The following is a 21,477-nucleotide window of genomic DNA, read 5'->3' as shown; positions in this document are numbered from 1 at the left end:
TTTGTTCTGAGACAATTAATTTGGCTACTGACAGCAAAGTTATAATAAGACCAGGTTTCCTATTTTAAGCTTGTAGCTGAATATAAAAGTGTAACTGAAGGAAGAAATCTATTTTCAGCCTTCTCCCCTCCTCCCAAAGAACCATCAAAGATCAATTCCTTCTCTAAGTTCTTTTGAAAGGTGCAATGTTATTGGAGCTAAAAGTAAAATATACTTTAAAGAATGACATCCTAAGTACACTGCAATTTCAGCATGGTAGTAGCTACAATGATCTTGAAGACCCTTCTCAAATTGCTTTTTGTACTTGTAAATCTAGATTACTATGAAAACTTCTGAATTAACAACATTTCAGAAGTATCAGCTATGCACAGCCACAAAAAACAACTTTTTAACATAGTCTGTAAGCAATCTTCTAGTATGCCTTCCATCATCTTACCAGGAGGGAAAAAAAAAAAAAAAAAAACGAAACACATTCACTGTCACTGCATTCATGCTCTACAGACTGAAAAACTAGACTGAAATCTCCCTACTTCAGGAAACTTCTGGTAGAAAATTAAGACTGGAGAAATACTTTTAGCTCACTTTCAAGTAGTAAGAAGAAACTGACTTATAAAGTTATCTCCCTAACAAAAAAAAAAAAGTTATCTAGATTTCATGGCCCCTAGTGGTTAATTAACAATCAATAATATATTTGAAAAAATAATAAACACACTCCAACACAGTAGTAGTAGTTGCCAGCTGTAGCACCATGCTAGCTTTTCAAAAATGCCAATATTCTTATTTTATTAAAGTATAAAGTAACAAAATATTCTCCCTTATTGTTTTACTTATTTCTCCCACTTCCTCTTTTCATGGCCCAAAATACCAAAATTCCATTTGTATCATCTTGTAAAAGACTTTTTTAAGTTAGCTTTGTATGATTTATGACTGGACCTAAAAACTGAACCACAGATGTCTTTATTTTCAGAAAGGAAGGTAACTAATTCTAAGAAAACATTTTATTATTAGTTAAAATTATAATCTTAATCGAATGATAATTCTAGATTAAGTATCGTTGGCACAAAAATACTGTGTAAATGCTGTGTGATAGGGAGTTCAAAAGGCAATCAGCAGAATACAACAGACACTAATATGGCAGTATGTATAAACGTGACTGTATAACCAATATGATCCTGCAATCTGTACATGTGGGAAAAATAAAAATTCATACCCCATTTGAATCAAATGTACAATATATGATATGCAAGATCATTGTAATGTTTTGAGCAACTAATTAAAAAAAAAAGGCAATCGGGACTTCTACTTCTAGTATTCAGAGAGCTAGGTACCATTACTGCTGCATCCTCTTTCAAAGAAACAACCAAAAATGTTGAATAAAATAGGGGTGGGGAAAAACATCTTAAATGCTGGAAAAAGAATAAGGCCAAAAAAGAATAAGGACAGTACCTCAAAGGAGGAAGTTAAATACAAGTGCTAAACTGGATGAACCTGAGCTTCAAACTTCATAGCCTGAGGCTGGGGAATGTGAGAAAAGACAAAAAGGCAAAGTCCACAACTCTTCAATAAAACTCAAACCTCAAAGCACTGAACACCAATGTATGGGTGAATAAGAAAATCATCTGTAGCCCCAGAGGAGTGCAAGGAAAATTACCTGTCTTCAACTTTGGTGCTAACATAACAGAAAATATGCTCTTGAGATTTCATAAAAACAAACCCACCTTTATATAGATCTATGGCCTTAACTCACAATAAGTATACGATGAGAATTTATTTTCTCAAAGTCCTAGAGTTGTAGTGTCTCCAGCTGCCTGGTAGAAATAAAAGCAAACAACCTCTAAGGAAGTTCACTTCTAAACAGTCCCACAGTTAAAGTACCAAGAAATATAAGTTCATAGACAGAAATCATAAAATAAGCATCCAAAGTGAAAACTAGTAGAAAAACAGGTGAATCAGACCCTCAAAAACTTGATTTACCCCATTACATTCAAGTTTTCAATTCTGTACATATTTTAATGAAATTGACACAGGTGCGTTAAAATAGGTTGGAAATAATAATTTACGGCTTATATGTTATTATATTAACTAGTATTATTATAACTATTATAATTGTATCCTTTTTATTATTATACAATTATATATTATCTACTATACGTTTTTATGTGTTCCCCATCTGAGGTGATGGGACAAAATGTGACTAAATGGAACTAAAAAGCAATATAGTAAAATTAATAATCTGAGAGGATAAAAGAAAGAAATTGGGGCAGAAACAAATAGAAAATTTAAAAAAACAGACAATAAATAACAGAACAACCACTAACTTCTAAAAAAGTTGAAAGCCAATAAAATGGTAACTGTGAAAAACCATAGACAATATAAAATTTACCTTGTATAATTAGTAATTAAGAAAGAAAGCAAAATAAAGATATTTTCTGGTGGGGTAGAGAAGACCAGAGTGATTTTCACCAATAGAATTTTATTAAGAAAAATTTTAAATCCTACTGATTTCATTTAGAAATCAGTTAAATTAAATCCACCTGAGACAGAAGGAAACTAGTCCTAGATGATAAATTTGAGATATAAAGTATGTGTGTGTGGTGGAGGGAGGAAGAAGTAGAGAAAAACTAATAAAATAATAGAAATTAATCCAAAATATTAGTAATTACAATAAATGTAAATAGACCAATTTTTCTAAGTTAAAAAACAAAAAGATTGTTAGACTAGATTCCTTAAAATTCAACCACTGGTATTTATAGGAGATACAATAGAAAACATGAATTCAGAAAAGCATAGCATAAAACAATGATAAAAAGATGTAACAGGCAATTATTAAGAGACTTAATATATTTATATATTGTATTTGTAATATCAAACATTGGACTTTATATCAAAATGCATTAAATGATTAATAAAATGACTACACAATGCAAAAAGAAAAAAAGACAACTCCACTAACACACTAGATTTTAAAATACAACTCTTATTTACTGATATAGCAAGTACTCCCCCCCCAAATAAGTAAGAATATAGGAAATTTGAATAACAAAGTCAATAAGCTTATTAAAACAGACAGAGAAGACTCCACCAACAAATGCCAAAGATACCATTCCATATATATCAAAAACACTGACTACATACTGGATCATAATTAAAATCTCAAAAAATTTTAAAGAGCTGGCATCATGAAAACTATGCTCTCCAAAGCAAAATGTAATTCGATTAAGAAACATTACAAAAAATAATGGAGGCAGGGACACTTCTATTTGGAAATGAAGAACACTTCTAAATAACTCATAGGTCAGAAAAGAAATCATAAAACAAAAAATAATCAGAACTAAAAAATAACAAGATAACCTCATATAAAACTTTGGTGGGAATAAGACTAAATCAACATTTATAATTTTGCTTGCTTATATTAAACATATAAGGGGCTAGGATTGTAGCTCAGTGGTACAGTGCTTGCCTCACATGTATGAGGCACTGAGTTCAATCCTCAGCACCACATAAATTTTTAAAAAATATAAGAATGATAGAACTGATTAACTAAATACCCAACTTAAGCTAGAACAATAAAATACAGGAAAGTAAAACAAACACATAGCACAACCAGAAATATCAGTAATACGAAGTTAAAAGCCGCTTCTTCATAAAGATCAGGAGTTGGGAAGATGGTTCTATAAAAGGCCAGAGAGTAAATATTTTAGGCTTCACAGTCTAGTTTATGTCACAACTACTCAATTCTGTCATTATAGTTTAAAGGCAACCATAGACAATACATAAATAGGCATGGCATGTGTTTCAATAAAAGTTTATTTACAGGCTGGGGATATAGCCCAGTTGGTAGAATGCTAGCCCCACCTGCACAAGGCCCTGAATTCAATCCCCAGAACCACAAAAAGAATTTATTTACAAAAACAGATACTAGTTTGCAGATATCTGAAAAAAATAAAATAAAATTGAGAATCCTCTGTCAAGGTTGATCCAGGGGTAAAAAAAAAAGACAGATTCACAGACACAATTAGTTCTTAAAAACCATAAACAACTTTCAAGCCAGCAAGTTTGAAAACAGACGAAACAGACATATTGTAAGAAAAACTGTAAATTTATCAAGTGATTTAAGAAACAGAGTACCTTAGTAGTCCTATAACTTACTTTAAAAATCACTGGCCTGGGCTAGGGTTGTGGTTCAGTGGTAGAGCGCTTACCTAGCAGTCTAGCACATATGATGCACTGGGTTCCATCCCCAGCACCACATAAAAAAACTAAATAACAAAATAAAGGTATTATGTTCATCTACGACTAAAAATATTAAAAAAAAAAAAATCACTGGCCTGAGCAACTTAGCAAGTTCCTAAGCAATTTAGCAAGACCCCGTCTCAAAACAAAAAGTTTTTGAAGGGCTGGGGATGTGGCTCAGTGGTTAAGTGTCCCTGGATTGAAATCCCTGAACAAAAATTAAATAAATAAATAAATAAATAAATAGAAGGAAATGCCCAACATTTCTTTTGAAGTATTAGATGCTAAAAACTCTCAATTCTAAGCCAAGAATTCAGAATACAGCATCAAAACTTATTAATAATGTTTTTCAGTCTTTGAGTCTACCAGATTCTGTACTCCTTTTCTCTCAAAGTTCAAACTTAACTTTCTCTGAAACACCTCAGCCTTGACTTCTCAACATTACAATGGCAATCAACCTAAGCATGGCTTCATTGTTTATTTTATGGGCCTGGGTCCTTGTCTTGGTAACCAGTGTGCAGCCCAGTTCCTATATAATTTCAAGAGATATATATTCTTTACTACCTTGTTGTTCCCAACCATTCCTCTCTCTGAAGATCTGAAGCATACTGTTTAGCCTAGTTTAGCATCTACTGTCTGCTAACATCTCTTTGGATAAATAAAATATTCTGGGTGTTGGAAATTCCTTATAGTACTACATCTGGGTACATTTGTCCTACTTGTCCCACACCAACTACTTGTGTGGTTCTAAACCTCATCATCCTCTGACACTAACTTCATGGTCTGATTCCTATAAACCAGACTATGTCTAGCCAGGTCCTAAACTTCAGTTTAAAAAACTTCAGTTTAAAAAAAAAAAAAAACAGCGTTTAGGGACTGGGGGCTGTAGTTCAGCAGCAAAGCACTTGCCTAGCATGCATGAGGCACTGGGTTCAATCCTCAGCACCACATAAAAACAAAACAAAGTAAAGACATTCAGCCCATCTACAGCTACCAAATTTAAAAAAAAAAAAATAAGCATTTAACATGATTCACACTATAATTCTTTCCTAAACAGTATACGATACATTTGGAAATAAATATAAAAATATAATATAAAAATATAATATAAATATATAAAATATAAAAATATAAAAAGTTTATAAGAAAAAAATCACAGGTACTTAGGGGAGTTAAAAAAAAATTCAGATGTAGATAACTTCCATCCACACCTACATATAGTTGCTTTGTCTTGAAAAATAAAAAACAGTATCCATAGAGTTTCTTTTTTTTTTTAAATTTTTAATATTTATTTATTATTTTAGTTTTTCGGCGGAAACAACATCTTTGTTTGTATGTGGTGCTGAGGATCCAACCCGGGCCACACGCATTGCAGGCGAGCGCGCTACGGCTTGAGCCACATCCCCAGCCCACCATAGAGTTTCTATAAAGAAAATTCTCAGGACAATGAGATTAAGCCAACACTGAATTAAGTCATACATTTCCTTGTTTGGAAGTTGAAGGCAAACTAGTAACATTTTTTAATCTTAAGGAATTTAGAAAAACAAACAAAAGTTTTTCTGATTCAAATAAATGAAAATATGAGAAATTTTTATAATACCTCAAAGTTACAGTTAATACTTTCTTTAAATTCCCTCAGGATTTTATAATTTTATCCAAAGTCTTAAAAAGTTACTAGTTTAAAAAAGCTTACTGATTCATAAACATCTATCCTATATTACTGGACTAGATTCACAAACTTGAGTTATAAGTAACCAGTGGTCTAAGTTAAATCTTGAAAACATAAGCCACATTTTTCAAAGACCCCACCTCCATATCTCAGCCTACTAGCATTCATTTTGAGTGTTCCCTTATTTCAGGAAACCCAGGATGGTCTCATTACTTAAATACCACCTGTACTTATTTATCTAAACAAGCAAAGAGCCCCTTACCAAAAGCCAAGTGTAAAAATAACTTTTAAAGTATTTTTTAAAATAGAATTTTTTGCTAGGCCTGGTGTCATATATCTGCAATCCTAGTGGCTTAGAAGGCTGAAGCAGGAGGACCAAAAGTTCAAAGCAACTTAGGTGCTAAACAACTTAGTGAGAACCTGAGACCCTGTCTCAAAATAAAACATAAAAAAAGGCTGGAGTTGTGAATCAGTGGTTAAGTGCCCCTGGTTTATTCCCTGGTACCAAAACACACACACACACGGAGCAGAGGGGACTTTGACTGGATTGTTTTGAGTAATCTTTTGAAAATATTTTACCTTGATAAAAATACAAGTCTTTTGATTCATCTTTGTGTTTCATGTGCTACATTTAAAAAATTTTATGAAAACTGCATTAAAGCATGAAACTAAAACTGCCAACATGCTTGCCTCTTGTTTTCCATTAATAACAGCCAGATAGCTTTTTAATTGGATTCCTCTACTGGTTCATAGGTAATAAAAAAAAAAAAAAGCATCAAAGTGAACTATAATGCTAAGCATGTTTTCTACACAAGTTTCTGTGAGGCACTTGTGTAGAAATAATGACACCTAACAATTGCAAAAGGACACATACAAAACAGTCACAAACTTATTGTGATTTAAATCATTCTGCTAACCAATTCTTTGATCTTAAGCTCCAGTATTCATATCTAAAATCACTTATTTTAAAGATCAAATGGTTAAATTGCTGAAAACAAGATTAATATACAAATCTCAGCCAGTGATAGTCATTAAAAAAACGGGGGAAAACTCATTTGGATTATATCCCTTTATTTGTATGTCCTATTTAAATCAAAGAAATTTAAAAACATACATACTAGACATTTAATATTTGACCTAACAAGAAATGTACAAAATATACATCAATGAGAGAATTCTAGCTGGCCTCCATGGTATACACCTATAATACCAGCAACTGGGGAAAATGGAGCAGGAGGATTACAAATTCAAGGCCAGCTTGGGCAACTTAGCAAGCGAGACCTTGTCACAAAATTAAACAGGCTGGGGATGTAGTGGTAGAGCACTCTAGGCTAAATCCCTAGTATCATAAATAAAAAACAATATAATATAACTAAGGAAAACAAAAGAAAACTTATTTACAGTGAGACCCATACAGGAATATAATATATGTATTAATTAATATACTATATTAGTATATTAATAAATACATTAGTATATTAATAAATACATATACTATATTTCTGTATGGGTCTCACTGTAAATAAGTCAATTTTTATCAAATTAACTTATGCATTTAAGGCATTTATAATCAAAATAACATTTTGAGAAACCTAACAAATGCATCTAAAATTTTATTTGTGTAACATTATCATACAAAAAACAAAAACAAAAAAGTTACAAAACTAAATTAATGAAGAAATATGTCCTTTTCCAAAGAGCATACCATATTATATAGCTACATTAACTAAAATAACTCTATAAAAATGAAGAAATAGAAACTTAGACCAATGAGACCATATAGGACAAGATCAGTAAATACGATTATATAAAATTAAAATTTCACATGGTAAAACACTCTGAAAGGTCAAAGGACAAACAATAATTTGGAAAAATGTTACAATGTCAGGCAAAAGCTTAATATCCCTAAAATATAAAAAATATTTACCAATTTTTTAAAAGTAAGACAACTATAATACCAAAACAAAGGATATGAAAATAAAGTTAAATGCCTCAAGCATATAAACAATAAATATAAAATACTTATCCTCACTAAGAAAAGTAAATTTAAGCAACAAAAAGTTTTCATCTGTTAGACTGAATATAAGATGAAAAATAATGTAAAATGCACTATTAGCAAGTATGTGGAGAACTAAACATTTATTTGCACAATAGCAGAAGTATAAATTGTCACAGCTTTTTTAGAAGACATTTTAGCAGAATATTGAAATAATAAATTTACATATTCCTTGATTCAGTAATTTTTGTATGTTGGAACAAATTCTATAGTAGAAGCCTATAAAGGTATTTTTTTTAAATGTCACTATATTTAAAATCCTACTTTATTTCATAAGTAAAAAACAAACTTCTTAAAAATGCAAAGATTTTAGGCTTTCTTTCACTGTTTAAATTCTGACATTTTTCTAAAACTTACTTTGTTGTTTCAAAGCTAAATCATGTTTGAGTGCAACACAAAACACCCCTAAACAATAAATTCAGACTCATTTAATATTATTTTGCTAACACCTGAACTGTTTTTAATATCACTTTTAGGAAGTATATCTTTTTTTTTTTTTTTTTCTGCACGCTTTCAACAAACTTGGGCTGGCATGTAGTTTAGTGGTAGAGCACCTGCCTAGTATACACAGCCCCTGGGTTTGATCCCCAGCACTGCAAAAATAAATAAAATAAAACCACTACCAAATTTCCCTTTGAGGAATTATAACACACCACACACACATTTCTTACCTCATGAAGTGTGAGATGTTTCCCATCCTTTCTCTTTGAGTCAAATCTGCCATATATTGCACTGTATTTTCGAATTTCCTCCTCTTTGTGTGGATCATCATCACTCATCTCAAAAATGTGACCAATCATTTTGGCCAACTTCTTGTTGTTTTTTAGCAGCTCTTTCACTTCATTCAAGTCACTTTTTGGCAGTGTGGGGGCCATTCGCTCCACACACTCCGCCACAGAGAGGGCAGCAGCAGCATCCAGTGCCTCACTGCTTTCCTTAGGGGAAGCCGGAGAGCCAAGGTCTGCTGGGGACAGACTGTGTTCGCTCTCAGTAGCATGGTGGCCTTGCCAGAGTCTGGACTCACCAACACTCTGCAGTGCTAAGCTCCCCATCACATCTGACTTCCCCTGTCCCAAGCTCTGCACACAGGTGGTGGCAGCACATTTGGGAATTTTTAAATGAGGTTCCCGGGCACTGCTATTCCTTTCATAACTACTGCAGGATATTCCTAGCCATGTTGGTGATCCCTCTGGTAATTTGTAGATAGGTATGCTACTGACAGGAAGGGAAGTCAGTGGCTGATTGAAAAGGCCAGGGTTTGTAACCCAGTCTCTCAAAGCTTTCTGTAATCTTCTAACATGTAGGGGTTTGCTAGCCATGCCAACGAGTGCCATGATTTCCAAAAATTCCTCTTCTCCAGCTTCACAGAGTTGCTGGACATCATCACCACCTTGTTGGATAAAGGCATCAAAATAAGAGAGCAGATTGGCTTTCTGCAATATTCTATATAGCTGCAACTCTCCCAGGGTCCTGGGTAAGGCCGCAGCCATTACTGTAGATTGGTTTAACCTACAAAAAGAAGACAGGAAAAACTTACCACACTTGCTTCAAACTTCTTAAACCAAATATGTTATTAGACATTACAGGATTTAAGAATGAAGTACAGGAAGAACAAAAACAAGAGAATATTTGCACAGCAACTAACTGTTCTCCCTTACACATCTTTATCCCATTTTGCACTTACAACAATCATAACCATCAGTAAAAAATAAACTGACCTATTTTTCTAAAGGAGAATAAATAGTAAGCAGGAGACTGGGGACTCAAACCAAGGCTCACAGGGCTCTATCTCCCATATTTTAGGGTATTCACTTTGCTGCTTCCATGATGCAAAGATAATCAAAATTAGCAGGAGGTAAGAAGTACACCACATGATAAACACTTTACCTACCTTACCTTATTTCTAATCCTCATAGTAGCCTCTGTGAGATAGGGACAATTACTCCTATTTTATAAAGAAAAATTACCAACATTAGTCTGGCCGGTAAAGAAATATAAATTTCAATATGAATTGGAGGTAAGAAAATAGAAGGTGGTATATTTAGGAACCAAGAAAAGACTTCAAATAAGTGTCAAGACTTGTGATCACTTAAGTATAAATGATAAAGAAGATAAAGTTAACATTTATTGATACTTTCTGTGGTTTTAAGAAGAGTTACAAGTAACTATGTAATTACATATCTGAGAGTCTAGAATTATGACAGGTATTCAACATACAGAAAAATCAGGATAATGGGATTCCTTTTCAAATGCATGGCACTGAAATGCAGAATGGAATGCTTTTATAGAACTACCCTTCACGGAAAATAACAGAACAGGGTCTAAGTATGTATTATTGATAAAGATGTAGGATGAAACCTAGAGGATAGGTGAGCCCTCCAAAGCAGCAGCAGAGAGCCCAGGGCAGAAACAACATATAGAAGAAAGATACTTTTGGAGTCCAAGCAAGAGAGAGAAACCTGTTTTTAAAGAAACAGAACAAGATCCAGCAAAGTACTTCTTGACCTCTTAGCAGGCTTCAAAAGTTGTCTGGAGACCTCCCACATACAAAGAAGAGTTGGCCAAGTATTTCCATTTAAGAAAAATAAACTTGCTGCAGTCAATGCACCTTTAGGATTAAAGGACCCTGGAGCCCTCTGTGGAGAAAATTACAGAAGGCTAAAAGAATACATACATCAGAAGAAAATAGAAGTCTAAGAAGTCTATTCTCAACTCAAATGGTATGAAGCAATAGTTAACTTAAGAGATAATGCAAGCAAAGGCATATAAGGAACACTCCTGAAATCAAGAGTCACCAAACCTGGTACATGTTTTCAAATACCACTAGTCAGAATGCTACATAAAATTCTAGTTTCACTCACCACAACAAAGAGAACACATCTCCTTATCACTCTAAAGACTAACAGCTGAGAAGCCCCATCTCCAAGAACCTTTATATCATCCACAATCTGTTTTGATCAACTAGTGATCTCCTAAACTTGATGGTTATTTTCAAGGGCTAGTATGGACATGGCCTGTTGACATTCAAAAAGACATAAAAAGAGCAAATTAATGTTCAGTAACTTCTCCATGAGATGCTATTGAAAAACAGTTTCCCAGGTCCCTCCAAGGATTCAGTAAATGAGGCAAACTGCTCAAGAAGATCTCTATTTAGTATTTCCTCTGAGCAACACAGACACTGTACAGGTTTTGTGATCATCTACATTCTTTAGGTTCACCTTAGGGTTCATGCCATCTCAGCTGTCTGGATAAAAATATCTTAGCATTTTCTAAATCACCTAAATGGGGATCTGCTTGTCCTCCCAATTCAGGAAGAGTCTAACTTCCTGTTGGATGTGAGCTCACAAAAACACGGCCCTTGGGAGTTACAGATGTTTACATTAAACCTAATAGAAGAGCTTCTAAAAAAGTCCAAAGTGGAAGAAATTCACTTTCTCATCATACACCTAATACAATTGTTCCACATGCATTCAACTGGAGTATACAATACATACACATATAAATAAACATGTACATAGATAACCTTTTTAATAAGAACTAACTATGCAGTGTTTATGGAGTGATCACCATCACTCAACTCCTTATGTTATGGAATAGAGAACATGACAAAAATCTAGAATAGGGTTTTGAAATATTTTTAATTAACATCTAAAAAAAATACATGGTAGACAAATATAAGAGAAACAATAAAAGGAGAGCTAAAAGACCCAAACTTATTAAGGCAGTAACTTTAGAAAATAATAATTTTTTCAACTTTTATTTTTCCTATTGACACAGAAAAAAAAGAAAACTCCCTACTTCCTAGAGAAGCACTCACGAACCAGGAAGTAGTACTTATGGATATAATAACTCCATAAGGACTGATAGGACCAAGTATACATTTCCAAAGTCAAGATAAGAGTTGAAAGATAAGTAAGCAAACTATTCAGAGTCCCAGGAGGCTTTCTAAAGACCCATACTTACTGCTGGGAAAAGTTTTTTCCCCTAAGCTTTTACCTTAGGAGAATGTTTCAGTTTCCTTCCAAAGCCTGCTGTGATAATTTAAACACCCACCACTTCATACATTAACTTGGTTCAATTTAAAAGAAAACTTTTATAAGATGGGCTTCTCTGTTTTCATAAAACCTGTAACAATTCATGCTTCAACATAAAGTTCAAATAAGTTAAAAGCAAATTTCAACCTGCATCTCTCTGGTCTGAAGTAAATATAAAGGGTCACAATATATTCAGATAGCTTATAGTATAGTAAATCTACTCAGCTGAGAAGCATTACCAAGGCTTCTGCAAAACATCCTGGAACCCCATGCTGAGTCTGACCTTTCCATGAAAAATCCACAATTAAGAGAAAGAAGTTTTCTTGTTACATTTGAAAGATAATAGGAGGCCTTGCTACTCTTGCACAGCAAACTTCCATTTACAGGAGCTTATACATTCCTCATCCTGGTCAGTCCAATAAAAAGACCAGTATTAAAGAAGAAGAGTTAAATAACAGATTAGTTAGACCATTTGATGATGTTTATTCATTTATCCATTTTAAATGGTTATGATTTGTCCCAAATCTTTAAAACAAATATATCTCACTTTGGCTCCTTGTAAGGAGCATCAGTCAATTGCAAGATTCAAATTATGCTAAGTGACATAAGGAGCTATCTTATACAGAAAGACTTTACTGAACAACTTCTTTGCTGTGGAAAACAAAACCTTTATATGATGTTCTCCAAGCTGCCATGTGAGGATATAGGGGAGGACAGAGGCCTCTTTCATGGTCCCTAGGGAACAGAAAAATCATTCCTTCAAAGAGGTCTCAATCCAGCCAGCTTTCTGACCCCATCAATCTATCAATCTCTAGTAACTACTGAGTTATCACCTGGTCTCTTCCTCTCTCATTAATCTCTCTGCTGCAAGTCACTCCTTAAAATGCTTTTCATTTGACTTTGGTAAATGTTGTATCATTTTGTTTTCCCTACCTTCTCTGAATGTGTTCTAAGTGCAAGGTTTTTTGTTTTGTTTTGTTCTGTTTAAGTGGGGGGTCTTTTTATGTTGCCTAGACTGATCTTGAACTTCTGGGCTCAAGTGATCCTCTCGCCTCAATGCTGAGGCTACAGATGTCCATCAGTGAACCCAGCTTCCAAGGTTTTACATTAGGTCTTTTTTCTGTTGTCTGTCCATATTCTCCCCTGATGATCTGTCCCGTTGATGGCTTCAATTATCACTATAGGCAATGAATGCCAAATCTCTATCTACAGCTTGGACCAAATGTTCAAAACTAAGGGCTAGGTAGTTACTCAAAGTGTTCTCAAATCCAATGTACATCAAGCTCTGGTTGCTGAGTTACATGTCCACCTTATATATGAAACTAAAATAATATTTCTGTGATATAATGAAATAAAAACTCATTTAAAAGTGTAATTAAATTTTGTAGAATATGTATTCTCAATAAACAAATGCTAAAAGCAAAATTATCACATTTGCAATTTTTTTTAATTTAAAAAGTGATCCTTACATTTTTTTTTAATTTAAAAAGTGATCCTTACATCTGAGAAGTTTGAGAACTATCAGAACCAAATTTTCTTGTGAATTATATAATATGGAATTTCACCCGGGGATTGTTAAAACCTCAAGTTTGGTATGTCCAAAAGCAAGGACATTGTCTCATTTTCTGGATTCTCAATTTCACTATTCACACCTTCCTGGTGCAATTTTAGTTGCACTATGACTTTTCTGATTTCCTGGATCGATAAAAATGTGGATTCCATCTTTGTTTTTTCCTCTTCCATCCTCAAATCTACATGTCCTTAGACCATGCCACCCTTTTTCTTTGTTTCAAAGGCACCTAATTCTGATTTTTATTGTTTCTTGCCCAATTTTGAAAATAGCTTTCTCACCTTTAATACATCCCACACTGCAATACTAACTTCATTTCCCATCTTCACTCATCTATGCAAATTTCCCTGCAGCTTAGAAAAAGAAACCCAAGCTACTTACATGGGCATCTCAGATCCAAACCTTTCAAATCTGTTTCTTAACATGACCCTGTACTCAGGCCAAAAAGAGCCCCTGGGCATACCTCAAATGTGCCTTCCATTTCTCTGCCCAAGGCCAGACATCCTTCCTCTACAACCTTTTTCATAAAGCCTTTCAAACACTGTCCTCTCCCTTCTTGGAACCCCACAATTTTTCCTATCTTTCTCATTTTTTTTTTAATTTATTCAAGTATGCCACACACTTGAGTCAGTTCTGGGGATACAAAGTAAAGACTGTCCTTTATAAAGAATACAATTAAGGGGAAGGAGATAGACAAGAAGCAGACGGTTAAACATTGTGATAAATGCTATGCAACATGTCATACAAAGGATCCACAGAACAAAGATGACTTAACCTATCTCTGTAGAACAAGTTATTGTAGTTACAAGCACCCAGAGGATAGGAATTAGATCTCATTAATCTTTTATTCACCTTTATTCCTAGCAAAGTGTTCTATGTAGAATAGCATCTCTATAATGATTGTTTAATGAAACCCAAAATTTGAGTCAGAGTCTGATCAGCAGCCTCCTCTCGTATTTCAAAAGGGACACCTTCTGGGTAAATTGGCGTCCCAGTGAAATGTCAATCTAATAATGGTACATTCTGTTACTTTACCTATAATTCTTTTCATTCTCTCATCCTCAATACTTTCTCTTTCTTAGAAGGCCTTTTGGTAGACTCTTATAATATGGCTATTTTCCCAAGAGATCAAAGGATGTGCTCCCAAATATAGGAACTGCATGTGGTTAGTACCAGATTTTTTGGGGTGGAGGGAGATACTGGGGATTGAATTCAGGGGCACTTGACCACTGACCCCACATCCCCAGCCCTATTTTATATTTTATTTAGAGACAGGGTCTCACTGAGTTGCTTAGCATCTTACTTTTGCTGAGGCTGGCTTTTTTTTTTAATATTTATTTTTTAGGTGTAGATGGACACAATACAATGCCTTTATTTTGATGTGGTACTGAGGATCGAACCCGGGCCCCACCAGTGCTAGGCAAGCACTCTACCACTGAGCCACAATGCTAGCTGAGGCTGGCTTTGAACTCGAGATCTTCCTTTCTCAGCCTCCTGAGATCCTGGGATTACAGGTGTGTACTACCACGACCAGTTAAGACCAACATTTTTAAGAATTCAAGTTTATTCATAATACCCTAGGTCGTTTTGTGTTTCTAAAATTAAATTTAATGTAAATTAGTCCCAAATAACAAATATCTTATAAATTACCATTATATTTAAATGGATTCATAATCACTATTCTTGAAAACTTCCCTTTCCTGCTATAGGAACCATTGCTATATACCCAAACATTTACCACATATGTGTATATGTGTGTATGTACACTTTTTATGAAGTCTGTGACATTCAAAGAGAAAAAGACTCTTTAAGTAGAAAGAAATCAAAAGCAAAATCCCAGTTAAGGCCTGACTTATACAGAGGACTCTTAGAAACATACCCAAAAAATGTGAAAAACCTTGGTTAAGAGCTCATGAATCATTAACAGATTAAGGTGAATTAGTTCCACTGAACTGTTTTTCTCTTAACATCTAGAAGAGATCTGTTGCATGTTAAGGGGATGAAAGATTAAGATAGGAAATGGGGACAAAGGAAGAAGTAAATTTGAGGACAGAGACTACACTTAAAACTTCTGAAGTAAGCCAGGTTTAGAAGGAGTGTAGCTTGAAGGTACAGTGGCCTGGGAGAAAGGTGCAAAGAAAGCCAAAAATAGAATTTGGCTTAGGAAAGGATGAGATTCCAAGAAATGAATTCACACTTCTATCCTAGTCCTACAATCCAGAACTCAAGCTAAAATGATTGAATTTCATGGGTTACTTAATGTTGCAGGAATGGCCTGGGTACTAATTCCTATGTATGTTTCAAGGTCCAAAAGTTTTACCTAGGCATACTTATTAGTAAGCATGCAATAATATTTTAAATGAAGATACTCTGAATTAAATACATGGTTTCTAATGAATTAATGATACTTTGGGAAATTTTGATTCTTTAGCTGGGAAAAAAGCCTTAAAGATCCTCACCCTTATGATTGGATAAAAATATTTAATGGGCAAGTTTAAATGCATTTATTGATTTTTTAAAAAGTAAATCATATTTGTTTTGCTATTAGATGATCACAGCATTAATTTAATACCTAATAAGCAAATACTAGCATTTCATATAATGCCTACAAATTCTTCAATCAACCAACAGTCAAACCATTCAACAGGTATTAAAAGCACTCTGGAGATATACTTCATAGGCAATATATATAAATTTTGCCACCTTTTTACAAGTTTCTCTGTAAAAATTAACATAACATGCAAATTGACATGCAGTCTCATAAACACAAAGTATTGAGAAATGACAAACTATTTGAAAGCTTAATGGTATGTTTTAGCTGTCAGAATTCTCACAAGATGAGGATTAATATTTTTTCCCAGCATCAACTTCTGAAATTTCTCACTTGTTCCATTATTAATTTTAAGGGAGTACATTCTACTATTGTATGAGTTATTGAACATGTCAGTTCAGAAAAGAAATTTGCATTTAGTATAATAACTGTACTATTCTTCTTTCTACTACTCAAAAGAAAGGAAGAATCAGGTAAGACATAAATTCAAAGCAAAGGTGCTAGCAACCTTATATTACATGCTCAAGTGGGTTTTATTTATTCTGTAATACATTTAATATTACATATTTGCATACACAAGATGATTACACATTAGCATGATCCTAAACTGTTTGTAAAATGGTCACTTCTTTGAAAGTAACATATATGATGGTTATGTGGTATCCAGAACACAGCTTCATATTGAAAGGTAAATCTTATAAAGATTCTCTTTCCGGAAATGCATATGAACAACAACAACAACAAACACTACAGGCTTATTATAACTGAATACATAAGACGTAAGTTTTAGGACAGAGTCTAAGTCAACAGACTCAAAACCCCAACATACTTCTGTTTCTATCCAAGAGTATCCCAAGAGTCTCTGACTTTAAAATTTGAAGTTCAAACAATGAATTCTTCAAAGGTTTCCCTGACCTTATAATTTCTTCAAAGTACCCAGAGTGCAAACCCCCAAAATCTTAATAAGTCAGTATGTTCTTAAAGTGTGATTACAAGAAAATATCTAATGCTTTAACTGATTCTCTAAATGATAACCAGAAGAACAAAAATCTACTAACTCTCCAACACTACGGTGGATGTTTTTGATGTAATTTTAGGTTAGCTAAAATTATGCAACTGTATTAATAATTTTTAAAAATAACAAAGTATTTATTAGATTATTCGATTATACAGACATATAAGTGCACTTAATCACCTGTATCTGCTATAGTAGTCCTAAGGATTTTTGTCATCTGAATTACAACCACAAATTACAGAATGAAATAAAAATCTACAGTACCTCCATGTTTTATTATTACTGTTATTAATGATGAATTAATGTATACAAAGAGACCACCACAGCCAGGAAAAACAAAGTATTTTCAAAAGGGATGGCAAACTAGCTTTAGTGAAAGATGGTAAATTTTTTTTTAAATCTTCCAAAGTTTCTTTGAAATTTTCTTTCAAAAACATGTTCTTTCAAGATAAAGTTCCAATATCTAATACCCCAAACAGAAATAAGGAAGGCTGACCTTGCCAGTAAGTCATTTAGAAATTCTTAACTCTATCCTTATTTGCATATTAGCCCCATTTGTCCTATCCAGACAAAATAACCTCTTAAACTTAATGAAAGAACAATTTTAAATGTCTCAAATGATATAAACATGAAAGAAAAAAGGATATACCTTGAATCTAAGAGACACTTTTACTGGAACTCAGATTGGATTGGAAGCAGCTCTTCAGGGAGAGAGCCTCCATCCAAAACAGAAAACAAGTCCTCTGCATTCTCTCTTCAATATTTCTTAAAACCCACTGATAATCACAAAAAGTCATAATTGGGAATGTAATACCAAGATAGTTTTCACAAAGTGAAAATCTAAGAAGATAATTCACTGTATGTACACTTTTCTAACTAAGACATTTTGTATGTGACTGATCTAGTTTAAATTCGGTTCCTCTGTTCCTATGCAATCTAATATTCTCTATTAAATCTGCCAAAATATTTTTAAACAAGACCTGAAAACTTCCCTCTCAGCTTCTGATCTTTGCACTCCTTAAGAGTTGCCAGACACGTCACAGGCAAACCAAATGGCAAGTGACAAGTTACTCCAAATCGGCTTTCTCAGATGAAACTGAAAATTAACGGTCACCCCAAAATTTCCCAAGCCTCTGGAATCTTAGGGAACTAGGGGTAATTGTATGCAAATCCAGGATTACTCCAAATCACCTGCTGCAAGACTTGGTCTGCACAATCCACATATGCAAATTTTAAATCCGGCTACACTTTTCTACAAGATCTTGCAACTTAAGTGTCGTTTCATATCTTGTGAACCCTAAGATTGCAGATCACAAATATTTGATATTACTTCAGTATTTCTCACTGACAAAGTCAAAACACCTCTCCATCCAAGACTTCTACGCCCCGCATCTTTTGCAGATTCCTTACTCGGCTTTAGGGGCACATTGAGTCTTTCCAATGCCTGCACTTCGGTGCCAAGTTTCTGAAAGCCTCATCCAAACAAAACTCTCCTTCCGCTTTTAAAAAAGAAAACTACCTTCGGAAGAAGGGAATATCCAGGGAAAAAATTAAGACACTAAGTGCAGCACTTTTGTAAAGTAAACAAACAAAAAAGAGTCTGCCCCCCGGCGAAGGCGGCTTGAAACTCTGGGGCCCGCGCGCGCACCCGCGACGCACCACCCCACACAGACCCACGATGCCCGAGGGCACCGCGAGACGACCCAGGCCCGGTTAGGAGAGTGGACACATGCCCAAGCTTCCTCGCCTCGGTGGGAAAACGCACCAGTCGGGGCTGCTGCCGCGTTCGCCCACCCCGCGCCCCTGCACAGCGTTCCTCAGGATCGCCCACTCAAGCCCGAGGCCGCCTCTCCTTCCGGCGGCGGACGCCCAGGGCCAGCTCCCCCAGGACGCCCGCCCTGCGGCCGAACCACCGCGAACGCGTCCCGCACCCGGCCGACCCCAGTTGCGGACGTCGGCTGGGGTACGTACTTGGCCCGCAGTTGCAGCAGTCTTGGCGCGCTCTCCCCCGTGGACAGCTCAGCCCCAACTCCGAAGAGGCAGCCCCCGGCTCTCCCTCAGGCGGCTGCAGCGGCCGGGACGCCCCCGCTCCCATCGAGGGGGGAAGGGAAGGTGGTGGGCGCGCTCTCCCTGCTCCCCCCGGCTCGGGCCCGCCGCTGCTGCCCGCCCGCCCGCCCCGACGGCGCTCGCTCCGCCGCGGTGGCGGTGGCGGAGGCTCCTCCGGGCTCGAACGCGCGGGCGGCGGCGGCGGCGGCGGCGACTCCCCCGCCCTCCCCTTGCGCTCTGCACCCTCCCCCTCCCCCGCCCGCCTCCGCCGCCGCCTCCACCCCCCGCGCGCTGTCACATTGGGAGATTCCGCTCTTGCTACATTCGCCGCTCCGGCTCCCGCCCACGCGCGGCCGAGTGACGCAGATCCAGGCGTGGGCCGCCGCGGGGCGGGGGCGGGGGCGACGGCCGCAGGGGCCGGGACTCGGCCTCTTCCCACCGCCCCCCTCCGCAGAATCCGGAGGGCGGCCCATTCACAGGGCAGCTGGGAGGAACCAAGTGGGCGCCCGGGAGGGGGCGGCTCCCGCCAGTCCCGCTCCGGGCAGTGGCGGGAGGGGGGAGTTGTGGAGAAGGAGGGGGACGGGGGCGGTGAGAAGGAGGGGACGCCGCCTCGGGCCTGCTCTCCAGCTGCGGAGTGGAGCAGAAGGTTTGCGATTCTTTAAAAAAAATATATTTTTTTTTAAGTGTGAGCTTCCCAATATAGTATTTCAAAGAGCATACCCCGCCAAATCAACATCCCCCAGGAGGCAGACTTAAAAAAAATAAAATAGCGCGCCCCGCCCACACATCTGGGCGCTGGGCTCGCCCCGCCCCCCTCTGGCTTGCAGAGGAGGTGGGCTGGACAGGTGGGCCAGGTGAGGCAGTGGGCCTGGGTGTTCTGCGGGAAGTTGGCCGCGACCGCGTGGAGGAGGAGAGGCGGCAGGTGCGCGGAGTTGGAAAAACCCGCAGTTTTGAACGAATCTCTGCCTCGCCCTTCTTGTCCCCTCTCCATCACCGCCTTGGCGTTGGGAGAGAAGGGGGAGGGGAGGAAAGGGAACCACCAAGCCAGAGGTGCGGTTTGACAACTGTCTTGTCCGGTAACTTTAATTCAAACCTTCTCACCTCCTGAAAACCTGCTATTTTACTGGTTAACGTTTTTTTGTTGTTGTTTTATTACCATAGTGTAGGAAAAAAGAAGGTTCGGTTCTGTCTTGGAGTGTGTCAAAATAGAGTTCCTAAGGCACAATACAGAATTTTTGAGTTTATTTTGCATAAACTTATTTAGCCAAAGAAAATACTCAGGCACCTCCAAAAATGTACTTGAGCTATTGCTAAAATATTTAGAAAACTTTTTAAGTCTTATTTTCCTTTTTTTTTTTTCAAAAGAATGGAAAAATGAAAGATTTAAAGTTTTATTGTATTCTTGAAGGATTGAGAGCACTAGTTAATACAAAAGAACTGCCATACAGGTAGAATCCAGTTTCAACATACATATTAAGAATCCAGTTTTATATAGGAGGCATTTCCCACATCCTGGCTGGCCTCCCAGAGTATGCCTACTTTGCTGATGGGGATACAAGGCATTCTTTGAGATGGGAAATTCTTCAAACCACATCTTTATGTCGCAGTGATGGATAGGATGATGATAATATTGAAAGAAAAAGACCTTATTAAAGTACAGAACCTGTTGTTTTTTTTAAAACCTGCAAAAATAAGAATGAGTAATGTCATAATGGAATATATATCATTAAAGTTAAATTTCTTCACGTTAGTGACAGGATCTGTCTGGAGTGTTTGAATTGTTATTTCAAATTAGTAAACCTGCTTGCTTCCTCAATTTCTTCTTTAACTGAAGAAATCACTGCTGAACATTTCTCTTTGTTTTTATAATCATGAGAGTTTTTTTTTTCTTTTCTTTTTCCCTGCTGTAGATCCTGTTCTGCTAAAGAGAAAGTTAACTTAGGTTTTTATGGTACAATAAAGACTAGGCAATTTCTTAGCTGGTTGGGAAAGGTAGAGGTTAATGAATGTTCAGGCAGTGAAATCTGCAGAATTCTTCTAATTCCTCTCTGGAATCCTGATGATTTGCAAATATTGTTGCTTCTGAACAGCTAGAGAAAAAGACCTTTCTTCAGTAAAGATGTACAATTAGTGATTTATGAGTCATGAAATGAGTGGTCTTACCTGCACTGTTGAGCCTTCCACTGGAATTGTTTCCAGAGTTGGAAGAAACGACATTAAATCCAACCTTGAATGTGTCTGGCTGAACTTGATGCTGAAAGGAAATGTGTTGGGGCAGATACTCTTTCCTCTGACTTGCAACT

General features: G+C 36.5%; 1 protein-coding gene across 3 annotated transcripts in view; it reads right to left on the bottom strand.

Moving 5' to 3' along the window:
• The window catches only part of Nab1 (NGFI-A binding protein 1), a 45,842-nt gene extending 26,567 nt beyond the window's left edge, over positions 1 to 19,275 (bottom strand). For all 3 annotated transcript variants that reach the window (XR_013344369.1, XM_077803040.1, XM_026389054.2), the window contains exons 1-2: positions 19,100 to 19,275; positions 8,630 to 9,467 (exon numbers count right to left, since the gene is read on the bottom strand). Coding sequence is in view for 2 of the 3 variants with exons in the window: in XM_077803040.1 (XP_077659166.1) it covers positions 8,630 to 9,448 (819 nt within the window). In the remaining variant the exon portion in view is untranslated. The remainder of the gene's footprint in view (positions 1 to 8,629; positions 9,468 to 19,099) is intronic.
• Between the last annotated feature and the right edge of the window lie 2,202 nt (positions 19,276 to 21,477).

The sequence above is a fragment of the Urocitellus parryii genome, chromosome 1 (genome assembly GCF_045843805.1).
Source record: "Urocitellus parryii isolate mUroPar1 chromosome 1, mUroPar1.hap1, whole genome shotgun sequence".
Classification (NCBI taxonomy): Eukaryota; Metazoa; Chordata; class Mammalia; order Rodentia; family Sciuridae; genus Urocitellus; species Urocitellus parryii.
This window is presented reverse-complemented; position numbering and strand designations above follow the sequence as displayed.